This window comes from Bombus pyrosoma, linkage group LG7 (genome assembly GCF_014825855.1).
Source record: "Bombus pyrosoma isolate SC7728 linkage group LG7, ASM1482585v1, whole genome shotgun sequence".
NCBI lineage: Eukaryota > Metazoa > Arthropoda > Insecta > Hymenoptera > Apidae > Bombus > Bombus pyrosoma.
In genome coordinates this window covers 15,341,968-15,366,446 of record NC_057776.1, presented here as the reverse complement: position 1 = coordinate 15,366,446, position 24,479 = coordinate 15,341,968, and the positions used below count along the sequence as shown (strand labels likewise).

Genomic DNA, 24,479 nt, shown 5'->3' with positions numbered 1-24,479 from the left:
TAATTGTTAATTTAGCAAAGACCTCATTCGATCAATTACGTCTTTGACTGTACTTAATATTTGACCATGAATACACTTATAAAATCATGGTTCTCGTAGACTCATCCAACGTTTGTCTTCAAGCAAAGTATTTTTATCTGAAAATTATAAGAACATTAAAAGAAATGTACGCTAAGAATTTGTTCTCGTTATATTTGTGGAAAATGCAGGTCAAAATGAAAAGGTTTTAGCAAACTTTTACTATAATAAAATTATAGTAAATTAAATTCTAGTAAAATAAAATATATGTATGAACATTATTTATTAACCCCACGTCTTATTTTTACAAACACCGTCTGCATACTAAGTCGTTTAAGCCCACGCAGTTCTTTTTTAGGTTTTTGTCGCTTGAAAAATCCAAAAAGATTTTTGAATATTCTCCCAAGTATCCAGAATATCATCCAATAGCTTTTATTACTACATTTTATCTTAATCTTTCTAAGCAGAGCAAAATTCAAACAAGAATTTGGAAAAAATGAAAAATTATGAAAAATTGATGATTAATTACCGAATAACATTTGGATCTGTACCTTTGGATTTGTACACTACCAGGTATGACCATCGAAGAAAACGATGGCATGACAGCTTTGGCTTAGAAAAGTATAATTATTTTAATAATTGAAAATGGTCAAAATTTTTATATAGCGTATGCGTCGTCGGAAACCTTATCGTAAGTCAAAAAAATACCGATTTAATAATTAAGTAACCATTTTTAAAGCATATAAATATTTAAAAACCAATCAAACATCGCGAAAAAGCAAAACTTTCAAACTTTTGAAAACATTAATCCGGTCTCCAACATAAGTCATCCATGATCAACATGACAATACTAGCCTAAATTTTTTTTTAGAAATAGGACGAGGTCTCGGTTCTTTGCAACCTTCGAGTAACTACAAAAACAAAAACAGTTTATCTCAAAGACGAGCAAGTATGCAAACGATAGGTTTATTTAAAAAATTACTTTAAATATTTTTCATCCATTTAGATATATTTATGAAATTCTTTTATCATCGCATTGTTGATCTATCGAATATTTCAATGTCTCTCAACACCTATAATAGTAGTACGTAATTAAAGAGATAAAAATCAGTATTCTTATTTCCTTATTTTCTCTCGAGATCTAGGTTAAGATTTTCCATCATTTAGAGACGTATCTCATGAAAATTTTAAGAGAAGAAACTATACGATCAAAGGTGCACATAAGTGGTGAATTTCACTATCAGCGTCTTCTATGGAACTTAGTAACATGTCTAATAATTGGTTGTAAGGTAGCCACAAGCAAATAAATATTTTCTAACGATAAAACGACAAGATTTAATGTATGGTTTGTATTTATAATTGCACAGTTTGCAATATCACTAAAAGTTTATTATTTACTTTCCCTCATAAACGTAACTTTACGGAAATCATTTTCGTGAACAGAAGACAAAAAGCAAAATGCAAAAAACGATAATTTCGAGTCGGCTGAAAGCGAATAGACTAATGATCTTTGCCTCGTAAACATTCACCGATCTTTCTCTTTGAAAAGTTTTTAAGCGAGAAAGGGGACGAGAAATCGAACATAACCGATGAAACTGTCGGATCAATTTTCACCGTCACATTTTCAGTTTTTCGATTGATGTACTAGTCTGTATAATATTCGAGAGTAATATGTAACGCGAACAAAGAAGAGCGGAATATAAAAGGTATAGTTATAGGCTAGTTGAAAGTGACCTAAATAGAATAATTTTGAAAACGCTGATCTCGTAGAATAGTTATTCGACGAAATCCACGATTTAAAGATTTTGAAATTTTCATAAATAATTTTAATATACACGCGCAATTTATTTCTCAGACATTAAGTTTGTAAGACGTTAAAAAACCTACATGTTCTTATATTGATAATTCACGATAAATGATCATGTTGAAATATATTAAAATTCGTGTTACTTAAAGTTACACATTACTATTACACATTATTATTCCGTCATGCAAGAAGAATACTGTAAAATGTTTTTTTTTTAGATTCATAATTTCATTAAATTTATTTCACTAAATACGACATCGTAGAGGGCATAAACAATATCAGTTTCTCAAGGTAGTTCTTGGTAATAATAAGACGAATCTACATTTTTCCATAATCTGACGTAAATAGAACAGAAATATTTCTGGTGGGAGGACAAGAGATTAAATGTGCAGATTTCTGAGGAAGATAGAGTGTTAAAGAAGTTACTTGGGTATAGCCTTGGTGTTCAAAGTCACAGATGATGTATACATTATGTATGAATAGATGAGAAATTAAACAAGAAGCCCAGTGCATTGAACACCGATTCATCACCGATTCATTGTATGCCTACATATAATAATCTTATGATTTCATACTTCAAAATCCAATGGCTTCTAAATTCAGTGTGCGTCCTACTTAGAATATATTTTCATAGAAGCTATTGCATACCTATCTTGCTAAAAATGTACATGAAACAATTTTTTAAAGTCAAAAATGGTCTGGAACATGCTTTAGAACAACAAATTGCTAAAACACTAATTTAAACATGCAATCAATAACTTTATTATCCCGCTTTTATTAATAACTTCAACTTTATATCGAGTACTTTTTCTTATACCATAGAAATAAAAGTTTAATTAAAAATTGTATTTGCCTCTTCCCCCTTCTCCTCTCTTCTTCAAGATATCGAATTGCAAAAAATATGGACAAGATAAAGACACTGTCCATTTAATCAACTACGTTGTATTCAAACATTTATCGCATCTAGTATTACCAGTCACATAGTAATAATTTGGCCAATTAAAGTCTGCACTTAATTACCGCCGACGTCATAAAGAAAAAGTGAAACTTGAAATACAATTTAAATTACTCAGGCCTTTTGTATTCGTTAAAAGTCAACTTACAAAGAGAATATCTGCTAAAAAAAATTGTAAAAAAATAATCTATGCATAATCTTTTTTCTTGTTTTGAAATAGAACGTGAAAAGGATTTCTATTTGTTTGGAATCTCAAAGTCTCGAAAGGATTACTCGGTCGTAACCTCGATCTTGAAAGTTTCTGGTGTGCGTGTTATGTAAATACATGTGCGTCTGTCTGTAATACATGGACGAAATGAAGTTAACAGGTGAGATGGAGCCTAACGGAACGACTGAACGGTACTCTTTCTCCTTTTTTACTCTTCGCTCTCCCTTCCGTCTTTCTACGCCTTTACGTTCCTCTCTTTATCGGCCGAACCAGGCAGCATCCTAAATCATCTACAGTCCCGTAGCCTTGGCCCACTAAAGGAAAAAGTATTTCTTCTCGTCGAGAAAGAAAAGTTCACTCAGTTAATTCAAAATTGATTTGTTCGTTGAATATCGATTAATTGTCCATCTATTTCGCACCTGAACCTTCTTTGGAGCAAATTTCATTTGTAAAAGTGTTAAAACGAAATTGTAGATACAGGGCATCGTACGAAAAAGTTATCGAAATTCTTAGATTATTAAATTATCGAACAACCTTGCAAAAAGCGTAAGCTCGATTAACTTAAAAATAGAAAAGATGTTTATCGTACATTTACTTGTCGATGATGTAAGTTTACAAATCGAAAGTAAAATTGTCTATTTACGACAACAAGCATCTTCTCTTGGAAAGAAACTTGAAAATGTTAAGAAATGCAGGAAGTTCTGAAAATACTACAACGAAATAAATGAGACCCAATGATAATCTGACGTAATGATGATTGGTGTGAAATAGAAGTCTGCAAATAGATGGAAAGGAGGTTAAATAAATTTTATATGATCAATCAGCACAAAAGGTCGTTGTCCTTTTCATCGCTCCTTGTCATCGAAGGTAGGCGATCAAAGTTTATCGATTATCACGCAAAACGAGCTCTATCGAATATTTGTGGCGTTACTCATTGTCCGCTGATGAATGTATAAAATGTGCTGATCTAGGTTTCGTTGGCCTTATCAGCGAAATACTTGTCCATCCTTCAATTTAAGTCACCGTCAACAACAACTGAAAATGGCGTGAAGCACCTTCAGGTAATCGTCGAATAAAGAACCCCGAACCCTTCCTTTTTTGACCTGATCTTCATCAACATTTTCTTCCTCGAGATACGATTTGGCAAATGACCTACATCCAGCGTATTGCCGCTTTCGAGGTTCGCTCGTTTCGATGTCGAATTTTGCTCGAAAAATTTTGGAACATTTTATGCTACGCGAGTTTGTAGCAAATTGAAACTATCGACCAGTTTTGACGTTTTGAAATACACATAAACTGGAGTAGTATATTATACACCAGTTCGTAACTATTAGGATTTACTATCTACAAAAATTTAAGTAAACTGGAACGTACCATTAGGAAATTGTTGAAACATTTGAGAATTATTATTTTACTTGGAAATCTCATTAAGGTAGTGATCTCATTAATTTATTACAATAAAATTATTGTTTTTTTTTAACCGAACTCTACATTTTACCAAACTGAGAAGAGTTTATCTTTACAGTTATTATGTCTTACAGTCTTAAAGTCTCATATGTCTTATTCGATTTAAGAGAACACAGGGTAATATAACGCGAATATCAAAACGAATCATATTTAAATCTCAACCAATCGCAAACAACTAAAACTTTAATTTTATCAAACTGACAACAATTTATTGTTAATTTATCAGCGATGCACCTGTCGTAAAATTAACCAGCAACGTATAAACAGGTGTTAGACAACAAAGAGCCAAACGGTACAACGATAAACAGGTAGTGAGCATAAAATCGACGCTTTGACGTACAATCTTTCTCTGAGGGTTGTAGAACTTGACGGTTTTTCTTCTCTAGACCGCTGTAATACGTTGAAAGTGGTTGTTGAAGCGGAAATGCTTCATGTTTCAGACGGCATTCCTGACGGTAGCACTACTACCATTCAGACTGGCCGCAATTACGGCTCTGGTGATCATGGCCTGGCTCCTGGCTTGTTTAGGTCTTCTTGGATTGTCCGAAGAAGATCTTCGTCGTGCACCTCTGACAGGGTGGAGACGGTAAGATACATCAACCTACCGTTACGTTTTTCTTCCTTCCATATATGCATATATATATATATATATCATCTACATATCATCTCATTTTCTGATGTTCACTTCGTAGTCACAGCTATCCGCGAGCATCGAGCATTTTATTTAACTTTTACTTCATTTTCACTTAATGACCATACTCGTTTATTCTATTCTTATGCATGTAAAATGATGAGTTTCCGCTTGCTTCCTTTACTTTATGTGCTTGTATATGTTAATTTATTTGATAACGTTAAATATATTCACGCTTTTAGTTTTCAGAGCTTGTACCGATTATATGTCTATGATAACATTGCATTTGAAAATCACTGAAGAAAATTGAATAATTTTTTTTTTTAATTTACTATGTTAATCGAGTTCATATTATCAAGATCGTTTCTTTTTTCCTTGAACACTTTAAAGATATTGACTATCACAATGTTAATTATGCTAATCGTAATAATAATTACTGTTATATAGTTTCCATCTTTCTTCATAAAATTTTGTGCATTTAATTCAAATATGTTACATGAAAATACTATCTTCTAACTACCGAAAGATACTAAAATTATGCAATCAATAAAAATTGACTTACTATGTTTCTCCACGCGTTCTTCATTCAGTTGTCAGTTTTAACTTTCATTTACTTCATACTCGCACAGCAAATTATATTTAGGTCGAAACATTAGTATCATGCCGTCATACAAAAAATACGCATATTCACTATTTATTTATATGTAGCACGAGCTTCAAGAATTATCCGGTCAAACGTTATTTTTAGATAAATTTTAATTTGATGAGACGTAACGATACGGAGTCACAAAGACAAAATTAGAATTTATGACAAACGGACGCAGTTTATAAGAAAAAGTAATACGTAAGCTAGTTTAGATCACTATAAAGATGAGCAATGTGCAATCGAGATGACGTGGAAAATACCAAACGTTTAATGAATCCGCAAGTTCCTCTAGAAATTATACAAAGTTTCTAAATCTCAAACTAAGATCATTTCCAACAGAAAATTTCATTTTCAATTCTTTTCTTTTATTCTTTATCTAACACTTTTTTATGTAGCATTTTTCTAATATTATAATTTATATTTTCCTGAACCAAATAAAAAGAAAGACTGAGGCGCAATGAATGTCTGTTAAAATTTTCATGATTAAAGAGAGAGATAAGCATATGGTTCCTAGCGAAGGCGTATTATCGTCCAGACGAAATGATGAGGATAAATTGCGGAAATCCCTTGAAGAATTTTATTTCATGGTCATACACTTGAAATGATTGAAGATGTCCAGTGGGGAGAGAGCGTGAATGACCGCGGCGAAGAAACGAGCGAGGATACGATAAAAAGAATAAGTAACGGGAGAAAGTATGCGTCGGATAAGTAGTTCACGTCCGTTTCGGTATGAGCTTCGAATCGAAGTAATTCACAATACGCTTGTCTGAGATGTTTTCGTTGATCGTGTGTCATCATTTCGATTGTTCGATTATTGCGACATTTAATTGCAGCAAATGTCGTTGCACTTCGCTTTGCTTACAATTCGAACGATACTTCAAACGAGTTTCGCGTGGGAATATACAATAGATTTTTGAAAATAATTCGAGAAGTTTCACTTAGATAAATGGTACTGCTATATTATTAAATTGCGATTAGAAATTTGTATTATTGATTATACCATCATTTTTATAGTACAAATGAAAGCATCAGTTATTATTTTTTTTAATAAAATTTAAAGAATGTAGAATACGATTCAATGGAAAATTGTAGCCACGATTATTTATTGTAATTATAGGTTTCGTTATTTTTTATTAAAAATTTAAATAATTACATTTTCGTAACATGGTAATGATATTTGGAATTTAGTTCAATGAAAAGGAAGCGATATGTTCGTTTACATTGATAATATTTTAGTTTCTTATATTATAATTCTATCATTTCTAATTAACGACGAGGGAAAGGCTGTAACATGAAAATTTGTTTCGTTTTACTATGGTAATCATTTAGAAGCATTTATTTGGGTGTGCATAGTTGTTTGGATTTCCATAGCAGAAAGTGTGTCAAACTGGATTGAAACTTTCATTAACACTTTCACACGTGGACATTGTTTAGAATAATAAAATCTTCCGTAAGGATACATGAAAAGGAGAAATATTATTGACAAAAGTTAGTTTACACGCAAATGTAATCGCTTTTTTCATAAAACAATGATTATCCTATTCGCTATTCCACTTCGCACGCTTAACATTAGATACACACCTGGCATTTATTATTAACTGGAAATGCAAACCTCCATGCACGATGTAGAAGTAGAATATTGATTTTATGTTTTATACATTTTTAGGTATAGCATACCATGCGGGTTATTAATCCTTTGAAATATATATTTGTAAATATCAATCCTCCAGTGGTAATTAATCATCCTGGCATTACTTTTCTAATTAAATAATAAACATTTAAAGGAATGCGAATAACTCGTATTAAAAATATGTTCAACTGAAAAAAAAAAACCTATTTTCTTCCGAACTTGTAATTGCTTTTTACGAACGATTAAAATCTAAATTCTCAGAGTCTCTTAAATATATTTGAAGTCTATGGTAAGAAGAGAAATTCAGTTATAGAGTAGATTGATAAAATAATTTCATCGGATATTTGAAATAAAGATCGAGTAAACATTTTTCTGTAAGTTTGACTCGTAGTCAGTGAAGTCAAAGTACACGCGATGATTTTCTTTATTCATGTAATAATCAATATAAACGATTCCTTAGATCTAACATACATCGCCAGTGCCTAGTTCCTGATAAAGAATTTAGTGACAAAGTATAGACTTCAGATTCAATGCAATCCTTAAGAAAGTAGTTCAATTGTCTTCTACATATTGTAAGAGAAATCTCAACTGGTCATAAAACGTATATACAATAAATATTCTAAAACTTTGTTCAATTTTTATAAACATTTTTGTTTCACAAATGCACTTGTTATCTTTTGTAGATGCTAACGAATGTGTATTTTGTTTATCGTAGTAAGTCTTTTCTTTATTAATGAAAATTATTATATCCTTATTTTCTTACCGCACAAATTTTCAAAATAATTTGGAGAACGGCCATGCATGTCTTGTAATCAATATATCAAGTAGCTAAAATGCTTTGCATGTTACAATAAGTACGAGAAAATATTACGTGTACAAATGAATTCATTTTGCCATTTACTGGAAAATCTTCCTCCAATCAACCGAATAACGATTTTAATCGAAACAATATGCATAACCTCATTTCTATATCAGTTCAACTATTGGCTATAAATAATTTCATAAAAAATTTATTTTAATCAGCACAGTAGAATCTCGGTTACCAAAAGGAAAATAATAAATTTATACATGCATATCATGCAATTTCTTCGCTAGACCTACAAAAATCTTTAATCCACGACTATTCTACATTACTAAATTTCATTCGATAGAAAAGAAAAAAAAGATATAAATAGAGAGGACATTGTCGAATAATGCATGTTGTAAACGAAATTCTACTGAATTTTGCAATCTGATTCTGAATATCGTAAATTGGGAAATATAGATTGCACGATGTAGCAACTAGTAGAATTATATATACCAAATAATATTATTTAAATATATTTACTACAAAAAAAAAAAAAAAAAAATGGAAAAAACAGAGATATGAGAATTATAATCTGCTGGATGATACGAGCATTGTTCATCTGCGGGGGATTTCATCACCTGAAGGTCAAAGGTCGTAAAGCGGAAACAAAGGATGCCCCCGTGTTAGCCCTAGCTCCGCATTCAAGCTTCTTCGATGCACTTCCGGTTGTTTACCTCGGCGGACCGAGCATCGTCGCCAAGGCAGAGATCGGACGCATTCCTTTTTTCGGAAGTAGGTCTCCTACTTTTTGCTCTGTAAAGCCACCAGAGTCGTTGTTCCATCTCGTGGTATTTCTTTAACGTTATTAAAATTTACATTTCGCATCTAAAACAATGAAATAAACTACAGAATTATTTTTTTTATAATTTTACAGTTCATTTACGAATTTGTTGCATTTTTTGCTTTTTTTTTTACTTGACAACTAAATGTTAAGAATTGTGATGGGTATTAGAGGTTAATAATAACGAGAGTCCTTCAACACGATAATTTACCAAGTACGTAATGAGATTAGTGAATCGACATAAGTTACAGGTTATAGATTTCTGTCTTTCTTGGAAATTTATAATTTTGCATTAAATCAACTGAATGGCAATTTGTAAAATTTAGATGTGCAACTTCGTTTGTTTGATATTCGAGCCTGTTGCTGTTATATTAATAACTTATAACTTGTGGCTTGTAAAATTTCATTAATAATAGCCTGGACATAAGAGGTCATAGCTTTCTATTCCCTTTCTTGAAATACGCAACAATGATACTGTGCGAAACGGATTGGAGAATTTTTAAAATACAGTTTTAAATAAAAAAAGAAAGTACGTCATTTTCTTGGCTCATTTTAAGAAACATGAAATGGTGGAACACGACTTTTATACATCTTGTAATACATATGCAAATTTACAGATCTTCTACCTTATTCTTATAAGTTGAATACTTGAATACAGACATATCCTTTCAATACTCGCTATTTTATATCGATACTTGGCAAAGAAATATGTTGAACTAGAAGCTAGTAAATTGAAAAGTTTCATTACTATTCAAGAGTCCTTGCAGTTTGTATCCGACGACCAAAGAATTTACCTCAAAGTTAAAAAAATAAAAGGTTTTAAAAAACGAATTTTTAAATAGCAATTCGTAAAAATTTCGTTTGATTAAGTTTTTAATTATATCATTAAAATGATTTTACTTGCCTATATATATATCTAAAATTATACCGGATCATACTGCTCTTCAAATTTTTATAAATGCGTAATGTTAATCATACTAGACATATCAATTGCGAAACTATAGATTTGTATGCACAGCTGTGAAAACAGAAAAACGCAGAGTTATCTAAATTAGGTTAACAGAGAAATGTACATATATATGTGGTGAATGGGAACATCTACATCGTCACTAACAAGCCATGGAATAATGGGCATACCTATGCTATTAACTGATACTATTTAACGTTCTAGAACACAGTTGGAACACATTATTTTCCATTGCGAGGTTCAAAGTGTTACACTTTTAATGCTTGACGCTACCAACCGCTTCGTATATTTATTCATTCCTTTATTCTCTAATTATTCTATTTTTCAACTTTTCCTTTCTTTCTGTCTATACTTTAACACTGGAATTAAACAAATCGGTAAATTAAAACGACAAATTTCAGATTCTTTATTTTGGCAATTGTTAAGAACATGCAGATATTTCTGACGAAAGTCTTAATCCTCGTTGAATAACTTATAAACGTTATATTATTATTTTTGTAGTAACACAGTAACTAGTACTTATCGTTCGAAACATTATTTTGAACGTCAATTACAAATCAGTAATTCTAGTGTTAGAGTAATCTCAAAACTGGATGTACCTGATCGTTGCGTATAAAACAATATAAAAGTTCATTCTTCTCCTTTTAACCCTTTCGGGAATTCTTTTGGAATTTTCGAAAAAATTAGTTCTTTTCTTTTATTAACCTTCCAATGTACGAGTGAGAAGTAAATTCCAAGAAAGTTAAATGGAAACAAATGAGGAAAAAAATGGCACGACCTAATCGGCCACGACCCAACACGTGCACTGGATGGTTAATGATTAGGGCAATACCGAACAATAATAAGGAATATACCATACATTAACTACAAACTGCAAAGATAACTATATTTATTGTTTCATTAATCAACAACTTATCAAAGTACGATGTAACGTATTTTCGCAACACAGAGCCTGAAAGGGTTAATTGCTTGGAAAAAAAGAGAAAAGTTTTCCGAAGTATATTTTCCTAGGTGTTATATTATAACAAATGAAAATTGTCGGTACTCGTAGAGTAACGAACTCACGGCTGCGTAAACTTTCTCGTTGCAGTGTCACGTGGCTCTCGAAGCCGTAAAGTTTCACTGTTGTGCAAATAAACCTGATCGTGGAATTTTCTGCTATAATAGGTCACTACTGCTCATACCTATTTGAGATAAAAAGTGCTTGATATATTTTCAACTCTGTCTACATTGATGCAATGCGCTATAAGAACCGTGCACCATCGAAAAATGCGATATGATTGCAAAGTTTATATTACCCCAAAAAGAAAACTTTTGTTTATGCTAAAATTATCGCCAGCTAACTTTCAATTTACGTCTATCATTAGTTCTTGTCGTGGATAACTTTACGCTGGTACAATATTCGAGACGTTAATTGGCGCTAATTATATATTTGCACCAACGAAACTGTAAATCACTTCCGTGGAATATGCAACTGAGAGTTCGAGCGAACGAGCACGCGACAATTTTGGATATACATATATACATATACGCAATGAATTTCTGCATGCTTTCGAGCCCATTAATATAACGAGACGATGATTTTCAACGTCGCTAATGCTGCTCGAGATTTCCACAGTAAAGTTACCTTGTCTTAGAAAGTCGATTCGAAGAAAAGAACAGAGTAACGTGGCCCACAGAAACTTCGAGCAACATGTAAAAATCCAGGCCGCGAAATTCTAAAAAGCTGCATTATCTTTCTCGATTTTTTGGCTATCGACTCTTTGTTATTTGGCTATTAATCTGCGAAAATTTTTACGATATTAAATTTTGTATGATACGATCTATCAACAACTCCAGAATGCTTCTGTAATAAAACCGTTTGAAACCGGGGTTTTATACCAAAAAGGATTATCTTAAATATTCATAAATTTATTTATATAGTATCCTTCTTTTCTCTTCCGTTTTTATCAGCAAACACCGGGAAAAAAGAAACAATGTTCGCCTTATCAATATCACTGTAGCGCCAATGAAGCACAAACAGTCAAATCAAGACCAATGAATCTCATCCTAAATTCTAAATTTTTTGTCACCAACGAAATTTTTGTATAAAAATACGTTGCATGAAAAAAAACAAAAACGAACAAAAGGAGAAAGATATCAAATTATCGCTTTTCGAGAGAGCTCTTCAATAATCTCTTAAACAAACGTTCGATTGATAAGCGATCAATGACAAATATTCAGCTTGTATTAAAATTTGGAAAGATAAGAAATAAACGTCTTACGTCCAAACGATGTGTTCTCGAGGCTGAAATCTCGAGACGAAATAAATAGAACGCAAGAAATCGCGTTAATGTAATTGGGATTCGTTAACCATGCTCGATTGAAACCTGCAGCAAAATAGTGCCCTGGCTGTGTTTTATGGGCCGGCTGACATACCAAGCAGGAGGAATGAGAATCATTGTGCGTGGAAGACAGGCGACGAGGGCGGAAGCGCCGATTTTAGTGGTTGCACCCCATTCGACCTTCATGGACGGAGGGATCGTCTACATAACCGGGTTCCCTTCGATCATCGTAAGACGAGAATCAGGATTGAACCCATTTATCGGAAGTATGTGCAAATTATTGAAACGATTTCACGCTCGCTTTCCACGATTAACCCTCTCTGTTAACGGTAGACTAACCGTGGTTGTCGCAACACTTCTGTAATGGCGATTGTTCGATAGATCGGTGGTTCTAACGAAAACAGTTGGACTAGCCGTTTGTAGGATGAAACATAAAACTTATAACGCACAAACTATTAGAGGTTTTTCCGCGTATATTGGATTTGATATAGATGATGATAGGTTGAGCGTTAAAGAGAAAAGTTAGAGACTTGGATGCTTCGTGATACTTAATTCATTGAGAAAAATAGAAATATTTAATTGTCATTGAAAGAAAGATGAAATTAATTCTTTTACGAGAGGGAAATTTAATTTTTTATGTGTAAATAATTTACGTTTGTTGAAAATGGGTTAAATATAAATGAAGGAAATGATAAGGAAATATTATATATTAATTTAAAAAACTTAAAAAAGGAACAAGTATCGTATCATGATGAAAGATTGTCGTTAATATAACGGAGATATAAGATTACAGTAATAATACGTTTACCTGCAATTCGAAGACAACATTCGTAGGCGTGAGATTTCTATTCATTTAAAGTTTTCTTTCACCTCATGGTGTACACATTTCCCATTCATTGTTCTAACTTAACTACGTTAACTAACGTTGTTGTGGTGCAAATTTAGCTCATTAAGTATTTCTACAAGACTGTATAAAATTATATTTCACACCGAAGCTATTAATATTAGAACCCACATCGATTAAAACGCTCTTTATTCCTTTTTCTCAAAGTCTCCTTCTTTTTTCAATACACCGCATAGTTTTGATATTTTACAGTTTTTCGATTGTTTTCATCATGAAAATTGATTTATGTATTACTGTGAACTATATCGACAGTCTCGTTTACTTATAAATAGCATCGATACGAATATTTATGTTTTGAGTTTTCGGTTTCTGCATTTCGTCTCATTATCTTGTAAAAGAATATAATTCACACTTGAAAACCTCTATTAGTTTAACTGGAAAATCATGGTCTTCGAACTTCGGTCAAAAGGATGCCCAACCATTTCAATAAGAAATATTTTACAGACACCTGTAGTGATAAAAAGACATAGTAGTATTAATGATTTGATAACATAAATGTTAAAACTTTTCGACTGTTTTATCGATAGCTTTAATGAAAGTTTTAACGCCTATTGTATGCAAATATCACTGGTAATTTAATGGTTACTTGTACAAATAACACTTCAAGTATATCTTTTATCAGTTGGAAGGAGTTTCCAAAAAAGATAAATTTAATAATAACTTCTTTATGGATTGTCCCATTCGCCACGATATTATCTAGAAATGAAATTTTTTTTTTTAATAAAAAGAAGATAATTCAGGTTCGAAACATATCACAGAAAATATGATAAAAAGTAAAAAGTATCATAAAATACGCAGTTTTTATTAACTCTTCTTTGTACATAAATAAAATTTATAGAAAGTAGGTTTCTCTACAGCATATGAATTGCATAACAAATATTGATTTAGGAGTACTACGTTTCCGTTTGTTACATTATGCACTTTTTTATGATGTACTCACAGAGCTTATCAACTATACACAACCGGTCTATGTTTGGAGAGAAGATCCGAATTCACGGCAAAATACTATCAAGGAAATTATCGAAAGAGCTACTTCAAAAGAGGATTGGCCACAGGTAGCCCTCATAAAAATAGTACCTTTATTAAAAATAAGCTTATGAACTCGCTGCAGTCGCTCAGTTTCTAAAAATTACTTTTGATATTATGATCCGCATAAATTTGTCAAGTACAGCAGCGCAACGTATAATTTTTTTAAAATTACATAGCGCTCTAAATCGAATTGCAAAGTAATCGTTTATCTGCGACAAAAATTAAAATTAGCATCGGTATTAGCGTTATTATTTGTTAATTAGAAATATCTTAAGAATCACCTCGCTTGAAAATGTGTACAATCTTTTGAATCTTGTACAATAAAGTCTTATCTTCGATCCCTTATTGGAAAATATTTAAATCAAATTAACAATTTTCTTCTACAGGTAATGATATTCCCGGAAGGTACTTGTACAAATCGATCGTGCCTTATTACTTTCAAATCAGGTGCATTTTATCCTGGTGTTCCTGTTCAGCCAGTCTGCATCAGATATCCTAACAAATTGGACACTGTAACATGGACGTGGGAAGGTCCTGGGGCGTAAGCGTCTTATACTAAATGTCTTTTTGTAATTAAAATTACTAAATTGAATATTTTAGAAATTAAACAGAAAGATCTCCTGACATTCTGTTTATCAAAATGTTAAATTACAAAAATGTTAATTTCAGATTAAAGCTACTGTGGCTTACGTTGACACAACTGAATAGCAGTTGTGAAATAGAGTTCCTGCCTGTTTACAAACCAAGCGAAGCGGAGAAAACAGATCCCAAGCTTTATGCAAATAACGTGCGACGTCTTATGGCGGAGTGAGTACATTTCATTACTCCAAACAAGTGTTTCTCAATTCTGAAAAGTCGTTTAACTTGTCCGTGTTTGACTTATGTCGAATGTTCATAAGTTACTAACATGTTCAACAATAAAATCTAATAAGAAAATTAATCTAAAATCTATAAATAATCTAATAAATTCAAACTTAATAGAAAAAGAAATGAAAATGAAATCTGTATTTCTTAAAATACATTGTTAAAAATAGAATTTTATTTATTTTTTAGGGCATTACAGATTCCCGTGTCAGATTATACGTATGACGATTGTCGAATTATTAGCAAAGCTCATCAGCTAAACATACCACGAGCATCCATCATAGTGGAAGCCCATAAACTTCGTAACAAACTCGGGTATGTCGTTGAAACCAAATACATGTGTGTAGAAAAATACAAATATATATTATATAATTAATCTTGCAATATACGCTATTTTATTTCCACAGTTTGGTATCGGCCAAAACGGAAGAGGAGTTAGTTCAGAAGAAAACAGAGAGATTTAACGAAGAAGTTAATTTGCACGAATTTGCGCAAATCCTCAGAATAGATGAAAAAGAGCCTGTTACTCAGCAACTATTTCGAATACACGATAGGGTCTGTATCATTTGTCATATCCTCTCTTAATTAAATTTTGTATACATTTATAACGATGCGTTAAAATACCTATGCTTCGTTTGTAATTCTCCAAACATTCTTTATAAATGTTTCTCATTATGTATCATACATAGGTACATAGTTTATTGTGTAATTCTAATATAGCCAATATTTCACTTTTTGTTATACACAACACATCACTTACTCATCTTATAACTATTCCAGCATGGAAATGGTAAAATAGATTTGGAAGAATATTTATTCACGGTGTTAGCTACAACAACCGCAAACTCGGAGCTAGACAAAATCGAAACAGCGTTCGAAGTAAGTACCAATGAAAAATAATCTTCTAAATTATTTATCTGCTACATATACGTATTATTTACGTCATAATCAACAGGTATGTGGTACCAAGTCATTATCTTGTATCAATAAAATGGAATTAAGAAAGGCTTTAAAACTCTCATTAAGTACGCCAACGGAAGAATCTGATAAAATTTTTCAGAATGCAAAGATCGATTTTGCTGATACAACAGTAAATTTTGGTATGTTTTGCTTAAACCAAGCTGCTATATTAAGATAGGAAGTTATCTTGACTTTATAACAGTAATGACTTTGTTCTCTATTATGTTTGATTAGAATTCGTACTAGCAGCATTATCAGCAAGAGCAGAATACTGTCATATATTCGCTGGTAACCCCGAGACGAGGAAAAAAACTATTTGAGAGTATTTCATCAACTCGTTCCATGCTCATCGAAGATACAGAACACACCGTGTCTGTGGCAGGCCGCTTCTCAATCAGGCATGCTCCAGCCCTGTATAAATTTGTTCAATTCTTGCTGATATTACTACCCTCTCAACGAATAGATAGCCATTTTTATTTAGTATTATTATCGTTGACGAAGCAAGAAGTGTCGTCTTCGTGAGAATTAAACAAGCGACGTACGGAACGAGAAGATTATATACCGATAACTAAAAAGTCGCGTTAAACGAGTCTGGCGTTTGTATAGCACGAATTTTCTTCCTTTTTTCTTTTTCTCTTCCTTAAATCCTAGAAGAAGAACTTATCTCGTACGAATGAAGTCAATTTTCAAAAGGAACGTTAAAATCCAGAGTAAAAAAGAAAGTAAGGAAGGGAAATGATATGTATTTATTATGTAACTCGCATTGTAATGATTTTTTATTTTACTACGATTTAATTTATGAAAATTTAAACTTTTATATCGTACCATTTTTTCAATACAAGAGTTCATATTGCAAAAAACACGTAGTTATAGAAATATGAGAAAGAGGGAGACAACGGTTGTCTTTTTTTTAATTTATTGCGCAGTTCATACGCATACGATAGTTGTGATATAGTTTTTTTGTTTCGTTCGAATAACAAGGCATAATAAAAGAGAACTACTATGTATTTTCATTCACAGATATACACTTATCGTTGTTACTCACGTAGAGCTTACTGAAAAGCTTTCTTCCCTTTTAAAATGTCACGTTGAAATTCAAAGTCATGTACATAAATAGTATTACACCGAAGGTTTCTTAGACGTAAGCAAGTTCCCCAAATCTAACCCGTGTAAAAATTACGAATCACGGCGGGAAAATTTTCCATGCAAAGTAAAATTAGATTTAGAACTATTATCTAGATTGCTCAGGGTATCGATTAATTAATTCGGAGGCTATTGAATGTTTCGCGCGTTATATCGTAATAAAAGGTACTGTGGCCAACAGTTGACGAGTCATCGGTTCATACAAACATAACCAGAGTTTCTAATATGTCTAAGAAAACCGAATATGTTTAGGACAATGCATTTAGAATAAATATACTATAAAATTTATTCTTTGCACGGTAATAATATATGCTACAGTATTTAATATTTAATAAACGTAAATACATATGCATGTATACGGATGTATATATGTACATATATGTATGTAAAATAACGATAATACATTGATCGTGAGATACGAAGTAAATTATTGATCATTGTATATACACATATATATACATATATACGTATACATGGATTATATACATGTAATGTGTATCAACATATATGTATATACGGGAAATGTAATTGTATATATATATAGATACAATAAAATATTCTTACAAGATATGATCTATTTTAAATAAATTTGATTAATTTTTTTCTTTCTTTCGTGTTACAGTGAAGAAGATAATATTACCCGATTTATATTTATGTAACCGATTTAAGTACAAATATACATACATATATCCTAATTGTAATAGATCTATAATATCACACAAAATGCTTAAACGTGATAAGAATAAAGACTATTTTGCTTCGTAATATCAAACAGTAATACAAAATGAAATTGTCTCTTCCGACATTCAACGCTTAATAATCACAACCGATTTCTTGCACAGTTAATTTACCTATAATTATTTTTCTATATAATTTAAAATATAGCAAATACTCTTAAAACTTTACTTTTAAATTCGTGTTATGGCAGAATATATTTGAAAATTTTTTTAGTAGGAGCACGATAATGTTATGCGGTTCATAAATTATCGGCGTTAGTAAGTGGTGAGATTCATTTTAATAAATATACTATAATTTCACAAAATATAAAATAACAAACTATAACAACATTCTACTTATTACAATGCCTTGAAAAAAATAACGATATAAAACATTGCAATTATTTTAGTATTTAACGTTATACTTAGTTGTGCAGTTAAAAAATAAAATTAATATACTATTGACTTTTCTTCTATCTCCAAACAGTTAGTTTTCGTAATTCGCGTGATTTAAAATTACATTTTAAAAGGCACAAACATCATTACAGCAATATTCAATAATATTTGTCTTCAAACTTATATGTATTCCGATCATAATGAGTAATACTTACATAATATTATATCCTGATTGGTGTAAATGTTGTGCATCGCTTGTACCGTTAATCGTATAATACATATAACATGCGGTAAGTACAACAGAAATTATGAATAAATAAAATTTTAAAACAATGAAAAGGGAATATAGAATTTTGAAATGATAAAAAGTAATATTTGTGTATAAACATGAATACAAAAACTATCTTACTTCTTTCGAAAGATACTTGACATACTTGGTGAACTAGTCTTTTGTTGAAATATTTTGCTCACTCTTTGTCTCATGTCTTCTACACCTTGTCCTACATTTACTGTAGCCATTGATAATGAGAGGCCAGAACTCATTGATAAGGACCTGAGAAAATGGCAATAAACAATCCATTGCAAAATTATTTCCAAAATAAACAGGTTGTGTATTTACCTCTCCATTGGTTTTGAAAGATCCTGCCGAGATTCGGCTTCTCGCAAAAGTGACCGAACAGATTCCTTCTGTTGAGGTAAATATTGATTAACCAATTGTTCAAGATATTTCAATCCCGGCAGTAACACGCCAGAAACACACTGATTACTCAGTGGACAATAAACCAAGACAGAATATGCTTCGACCAAAGCACTAATGAGATCGATCTTGCGACCTTGTTGCAACGCTGATGAAGTTATCCCCATTAATTGGGTAGCTATAACTATACAAAATTAAAGACTTTAATTTCGCGTGTTAAATATTAAAAATGCAAATTTTTATAAAAGCTTACCATCTTCTATATAATTTTGAGGACAATTAGGGGCAATAAATGCTAATGTTGAAACCAGTGGGAGTGCTAAAGTAGGCGGAACACCTTGAGGTTCTTTAGCAATGGTTTCTAAAGTTAAACGTGCTTTATCACGCATCTCTCTCACTTTACATTCCGTTATTAAACGACCGAGAGAAGGAATTGCAGCAGATCGAACAGTTCTAAAAGTATGTTAACTATGACAAATATTCATATTGCTTCAAAATAGATAATTGACTTAATTAATTTAATTAAATGATTTTATTATTATTATTCTGGTATTAAATAGTTAATTTGAAATAAACGAAATATTTATCGAAAGATATCTTACATATCAGGATCATTAACGAGCGTAACAATTGCAGGAACTACCTTAGCACTTGCTAACCGATCGGAAACGTGAGCTATTACACAACCAAATAATGTTGCGGCTGCACATCTTACAATGGGTCTTTGGTGCACTACCCCTATAAAAAAAGCATGGAAGACAAAACTTGATTACTAAATTTCTAATTAAAAAAACAACAAAATCCTATCAAAACTATTTGATAAAACTAACCATCCCATAAACCACTAAGGACGTATTCTTGCATATGTTCCTGTGTACATAACATAATGATTGCGATCTGTAAACTAGTAATACTGGTGCCACTCATAGATAAAGCAACAAGGAACTGTTTTAAAGACTTAGAAACATCTATACCGTTTAAAGTGGACAATATAATTAAATATGTTGGGATTAACGTCAAACTCATATTTTTTTTATCTGTTGCAAGAGTCGTTAATTGTTGCTCAAGTTCAGTTACTTCGGATACGACTATCGGTTGGATCTAAAAGATAAAAGGTTGTTAATTATGCCCGTGATATAATATAATAACCAAACTTCATTAAAATATCAAATTTACCCGCGTTTGCGTGATATATCGCCCAAAGCCCAAACATAAAGAATGAATATATGTTAAAAGAGCATTTAAAATGGTCTCCTGTGTACTTTCAACAGATTTTACCATTTCCAAAATGTCCAATACTCTGAAAGTGTTAATTGTAAGTATATGAAAGTATCGATTGAGAACTTAAAGGAAAAATATCAAGTACAGTGAGTTTGTAAACCACTCTAATTCTCCCCATGAATCATTCTCCCACGTATTTGCGAAAAACGTATTTAGAAGAGATCCTATATCTACATCTCCATTATAAAATAGCTTCGGATTAACGATATTGGAATGACACAAATTCAGGAACACATCAGCTGCATAATAAAACATATGTAAAATTTAAAATGTCACAATTATTTAAATATTTTCTATACGCAAATATACGATATACTCACGTAAATCAGATGGTGTTCCATGCTCGATATAAGATCTAACAGAATCAGTATCTGCAATGCAAATAACCATATGTGGAAGTAAATACTGTAATACCGCGATTGATGATACTATTCTTCCTTCGTCAACATGATCTTTGTTAGGTGAATGTTGAGAATACCCAGACTTTAAATGACTTTTTACTTTAGATATTATACGTGGTAATAAATGTGTTTGTAATCTTTTAAGACAGAGTGCCCACTGGGCTAAAATTGGTAAAAGCAAAGAGGATGCAACGTCAACGACGATAGATGACGTGTCATGAAGTGCCGTTAATGCTAATTCTTCACACTGTAAAAATAAATATCATCGATATGACACATTTAAATCTCTATTAAACATTAAGTAACTTCTCTTTTCATATCGTACCTGAAAATATTTATCAGGATCATCCATTAAAGCAATCAACAGTGCAAGACTTCTCACTACACTAGCTCTAACTGTTGGATCTTTATCTTCAAGTAACATTTGTTGAAGCATGGAGAGCATTAAAGAATTTCTTATCCCAACTGACATGTATGGAGCTAATACAGAACAGCACTCAACAGCTAACAACCTTTTCTCAGGATACTTATGCTGACTTTGTTCCCAACAAATGGTCAATATTTCTTCACCTTCCATTGGTTCATCTTCAAGTTTAGCCATAGCAACAAAACCTAGTATTAAAATGAATAAATAAAAAGACATTTCTACTTAAAATGATTATATCATAAGTGATAATTTGCATTAATAACTAACCAGCTAAAATTAATTGCCTTTCATCTTCTTGTGGCCTTTTCTTTAGATTGAATAGCATTTGTAATAATTTTTCCCTTTCTGTAGAGTCATTATGAAGTCGAATTGCACTTAACATTAATGGTATTACCTCTTCGCGTTTATTTAAGATAACATTGGGTACGATGCGAGGTAACGTTTGTGCTAAAATATGAACGAGAGTATCGCGCGTAACTCCATTTTTGAAAACTTCTTCTGCTGCCGATATTACAGAACTTGGAACATTTACTAAACAATGTGATATTACTTCCATTTTAAATTTCAATGGTAAATGTCTGAAAAATATTTATTTTTCATAAAATATTTCTATATATTAAAAAAATATGCACATTATTGAGAAAAAATGCAATACCTAGATGGCGGATTTGGAAGGATGGATGATCCTTCAGTAACGTCCACCCTAGGCAATTGAATTCTAGTCCATTCTTTATCTCCAGGATCTGTTTCACCAAGACTAACAACAACAGAAACACTATCGTCTTCCTCAGCTTCTTGAGTCACTGTTGACGTATCACGAGCTGGAGTTTCAAGAAGTTCAAACTTATCTGGAGTAGTAGAATTCGAATTTATCGTTTGTATCGTTCCGCTGCTACCTTGCTACATAGAAAATACATCTGTTATAGGAATCTAGAAAATAAATTTTTTTAATATTTTTATACACGAATTTAGTTTATACCTTAATTGGATTTTGAGATAGATTTTCCGAAGTGGCAATAAATTGTTGTAAGTCCAACCTTTCTTGTTCTAATAATGCAGTCTGTTGTTTAAGTTCTTCTACTTTTTTTACCTGTTAATGATGCTATTTTTTAACAAATCATCCATACAGCACATCATAGCAGAATGTAAAGTTTCTCATAGATACGATCTACAAACCATTTCTTTGAACTCATCCTTCTCTGCTTCTGTTTCTGGTTCTAATTCACAGAAATCAGTTTGCACACCAACACTTACAGAAGGTAATTTATCATATCCATTTGCCTTCATATATTCCCTATATATTTGTAATAATTCTGCTGGTTTTGGGATATTCAACCCTACATCTTGCCAATCTTCAAAATCTTGATTTCCATTTTCATCACTAAATGTAATTGATGTTAATTTGTAAGAACTTGCTAACAGGTATTCATTAACAAGAAAATTTATAGCTCTTTGTTCATGAGGTTTTATGGGTGTTCCAGTAACAAGATGCTTATCAGAGCATTTGTCAGGTGTAGTCCCTTCTGACTCTAAAATATTAAAATAAATATCAGTTTTTACGTCATAACTGATGTTATGAAATTGTAATAGTCAAACTGAAAGAAACCTGTTACTACAGTGAGATTTGCACGAAGAGCAGAAATACTTTCCCTGGCCTTTCTTAATTCAAATTCTAAAATTGCTACTCTCTCATCAACACCTGCACCATCTTCTGAGTATCTGGTCATATCAAGTGAGTCTAAAGTAGCCTGACTAGAGGACCTAGCTAATAAATTAAAATTCACATATTGTATTACACTTGTAATATTTTACGAAATTAAATATACAATTTACTTGAAGAAGTGAAATATGCACACAAATATACATACACATGAACAAATAAGCAAGCTTTAATATTTAACCATAATTTTCTTTATATTTTTTAATTAATCTTTTTGTAACATAAAAATGAAGAATTATTACAATATAAATACAATGACAAAAATTTATTTTAATATTAAATTTTTGTGTTGATTTCTATTAATTTCTTATTTTGATTATTTACAAATTTGTATAAGAAAAATAAATAACTCCCCTAACATATATTTATACATACGCATAGGAGTATATGGTTCTGGCTTAATGCTTTGACTCTCAAAATGATTGGGATTTGAAAAAAATTCTCTTAAAATAGGTAATTCTTTTCCAGCTTCGCATAGTTCTGCGTGTAATTCCAAGGCCGTTAATAAAAGCTTTTCGTTTAAAAGCTTGGTAGCAATTTCTTCATACGATATCGTTGGTTTTACAGTCGCACACCCTAAAATAATAAGTAAAAATCCAATATTATGACATTCTCACGACAAGAATGTCACATTATCAAAAATTAATATAGGATAATTTGTTTGCCCTAACGTTTGCCCGATGACGTGTATATATTCTATGGTACCAGTGACACAATTTATATTTGTTAAAAGCACGTTTTTATTTCAAATTGTGATTTTGTGTAATACACGAATATTATTTAAAAAATAGAAAGTGTAAACTTTTTTTCATAAAATTAAGCTACTAAAAAATATTTATTACCTTTACTGTCTGTAGACAGAGGATCTCTAACCTCTTGTGTAGCACCAGCCATAGCTTTCACTTTGTTCGAACGTTAAGAGAGAATGACATGTCCATCTAGGTTGATGAATAAAATAGTAACCTACTCAAGCGCGTGCCATGCTTTCATTAATTTGATTAAGTATATTAATAGAAATCACTTGACTCTACGCAACACAGCAGAGCATTTAAGATGACAACAAAGCCATGTTACCCTCCGTGATGTCAGTTAGTAAACTAGCGCCTTTGAACTGGCAACTATGAACACGTGAATTCTTAAAAGATATCTCGCAATAATGTATTTAGCTATTTGTATATCAGATTAACATAAATTTATGCGACTAATACTACATTATAAAATTCAATTAGGTCAAATTGTTGAAGGATCGAAATAATGCATAATTATCTCCTCTTAATAGGTAAAATTAAATTTCCGTTCTTTTGTAAGCATTTTGTATAATATTGTAAAACCAGATAAAACTTAAACCTCTAGTTTTTAAAAAATATTTAAATAATTTATAAAGGTTCTAGTTCCATGGTGCACTGAATAACACATAAAAGGTATAAATTTGTCAACATACACATGTACTTCAAAAACATAGTTCTTTATCTTTCTCAGTACAAGTTTGAAGCAATTTGAATATCAATAATTTCTTAGAAAAATTACAAATAAAATATAATTATAAGGAAATAAATGTGTATAAAATTAATACTTAAGCAGAACAAGTATTACAGATATAAGTGTTTTTGTATTATGTTACACTTAAAAGTCTAAACGATCCTGTGGCTTCCTGCACATG

The 24,479-nt window shown here is 31.5% G+C and overlaps 2 protein-coding genes and 1 long non-coding RNA gene across 7 annotated transcripts in view; 1 reads left to right on the top strand and 2 right to left on the bottom strand.

The window, feature by feature from the left end:
• LOC122568997 (lysophosphatidylcholine acyltransferase) overlaps positions 1-17,953 on the top strand; it is a 41,861-nt gene extending 23,908 nt beyond the window's left edge. For 2 of the 3 annotated variants that reach the window (XM_043729428.1, XM_043729426.1), the window contains exons 2-11: positions 4,896-5,041; positions 8,724-8,941; positions 14,128-14,240; positions 14,601-14,755; positions 14,884-15,021; positions 15,268-15,393; positions 15,486-15,633; positions 15,859-15,957; positions 16,034-16,178; positions 16,273-17,953. In XM_043729428.1, coding sequence (XP_043585363.1) covers positions 4,959-5,041; positions 8,724-8,941; positions 14,128-14,240; positions 14,601-14,755; positions 14,884-15,021; positions 15,268-15,393; positions 15,486-15,633; positions 15,859-15,957; positions 16,034-16,178; positions 16,273-16,358 — 1,311 coding nt within the window. In that variant the 5' untranslated portion in view covers positions 4,896-4,958 and the 3' untranslated portion in view covers positions 16,359-17,953. Of the gene's footprint in view, positions 1-4,895; positions 5,042-8,723; positions 8,942-12,332; positions 12,548-14,127; positions 14,241-14,600; positions 14,756-14,883; positions 15,022-15,267; positions 15,394-15,485; positions 15,634-15,858; positions 15,958-16,033; positions 16,179-16,272 lie in introns of all 3 variants that reach the window. The other variant, XM_043729427.1, reaches the window with a different exon arrangement.
• LOC122569012 lies at positions 7,040-8,717 on the bottom strand. Its single transcript, XR_006317296.1, has 2 exons — positions 7,314-8,717; positions 7,040-7,177 (listed from the first exon to the last, which is right to left on the bottom strand). It is a non-coding gene; the product is annotated as an uncharacterized LOC122569012 (long non-coding RNA).
• LOC122568991 (RAB11-binding protein RELCH homolog) lies at positions 8,952-24,378 on the bottom strand. Of its 3 annotated transcripts, none has more exons than XM_043729409.1 (17): positions 23,662-24,378; positions 23,195-23,395; positions 22,706-22,864; positions 22,276-22,628; positions 22,079-22,189; positions 21,755-21,999; positions 21,367-21,677; positions 20,998-21,284; positions 20,592-20,919; positions 20,357-20,510; positions 20,167-20,290; positions 19,821-20,091; positions 19,593-19,728; positions 19,244-19,443; positions 18,913-19,174; positions 18,703-18,846; positions 8,952-9,034 (listed from the first exon to the last, which is right to left on the bottom strand). In XM_043729409.1, exons 1-17 carry the CDS (start codon positions 23,711-23,713, stop codon positions 9,022-9,024), a joined length of 3,351 nt encoding a protein of 1,116 aa, XP_043585344.1. In that variant the 5' UTR covers positions 23,714-24,378; the 3' UTR covers positions 8,952-9,021. The 3 variants fall into 3 exon arrangements, with proteins under 3 accessions (XP_043585344.1, XP_043585347.1, XP_043585345.1); XM_043729412.1 differs by lacking the exon at positions 8,952-9,034 and adding an exon at positions 13,863-13,881; XM_043729410.1 differs by lacking the exon at positions 8,952-9,034 and having other exon boundaries at positions 16,793-18,846.
• Positions 24,379-24,479: the final 101 nt, after the last annotated feature.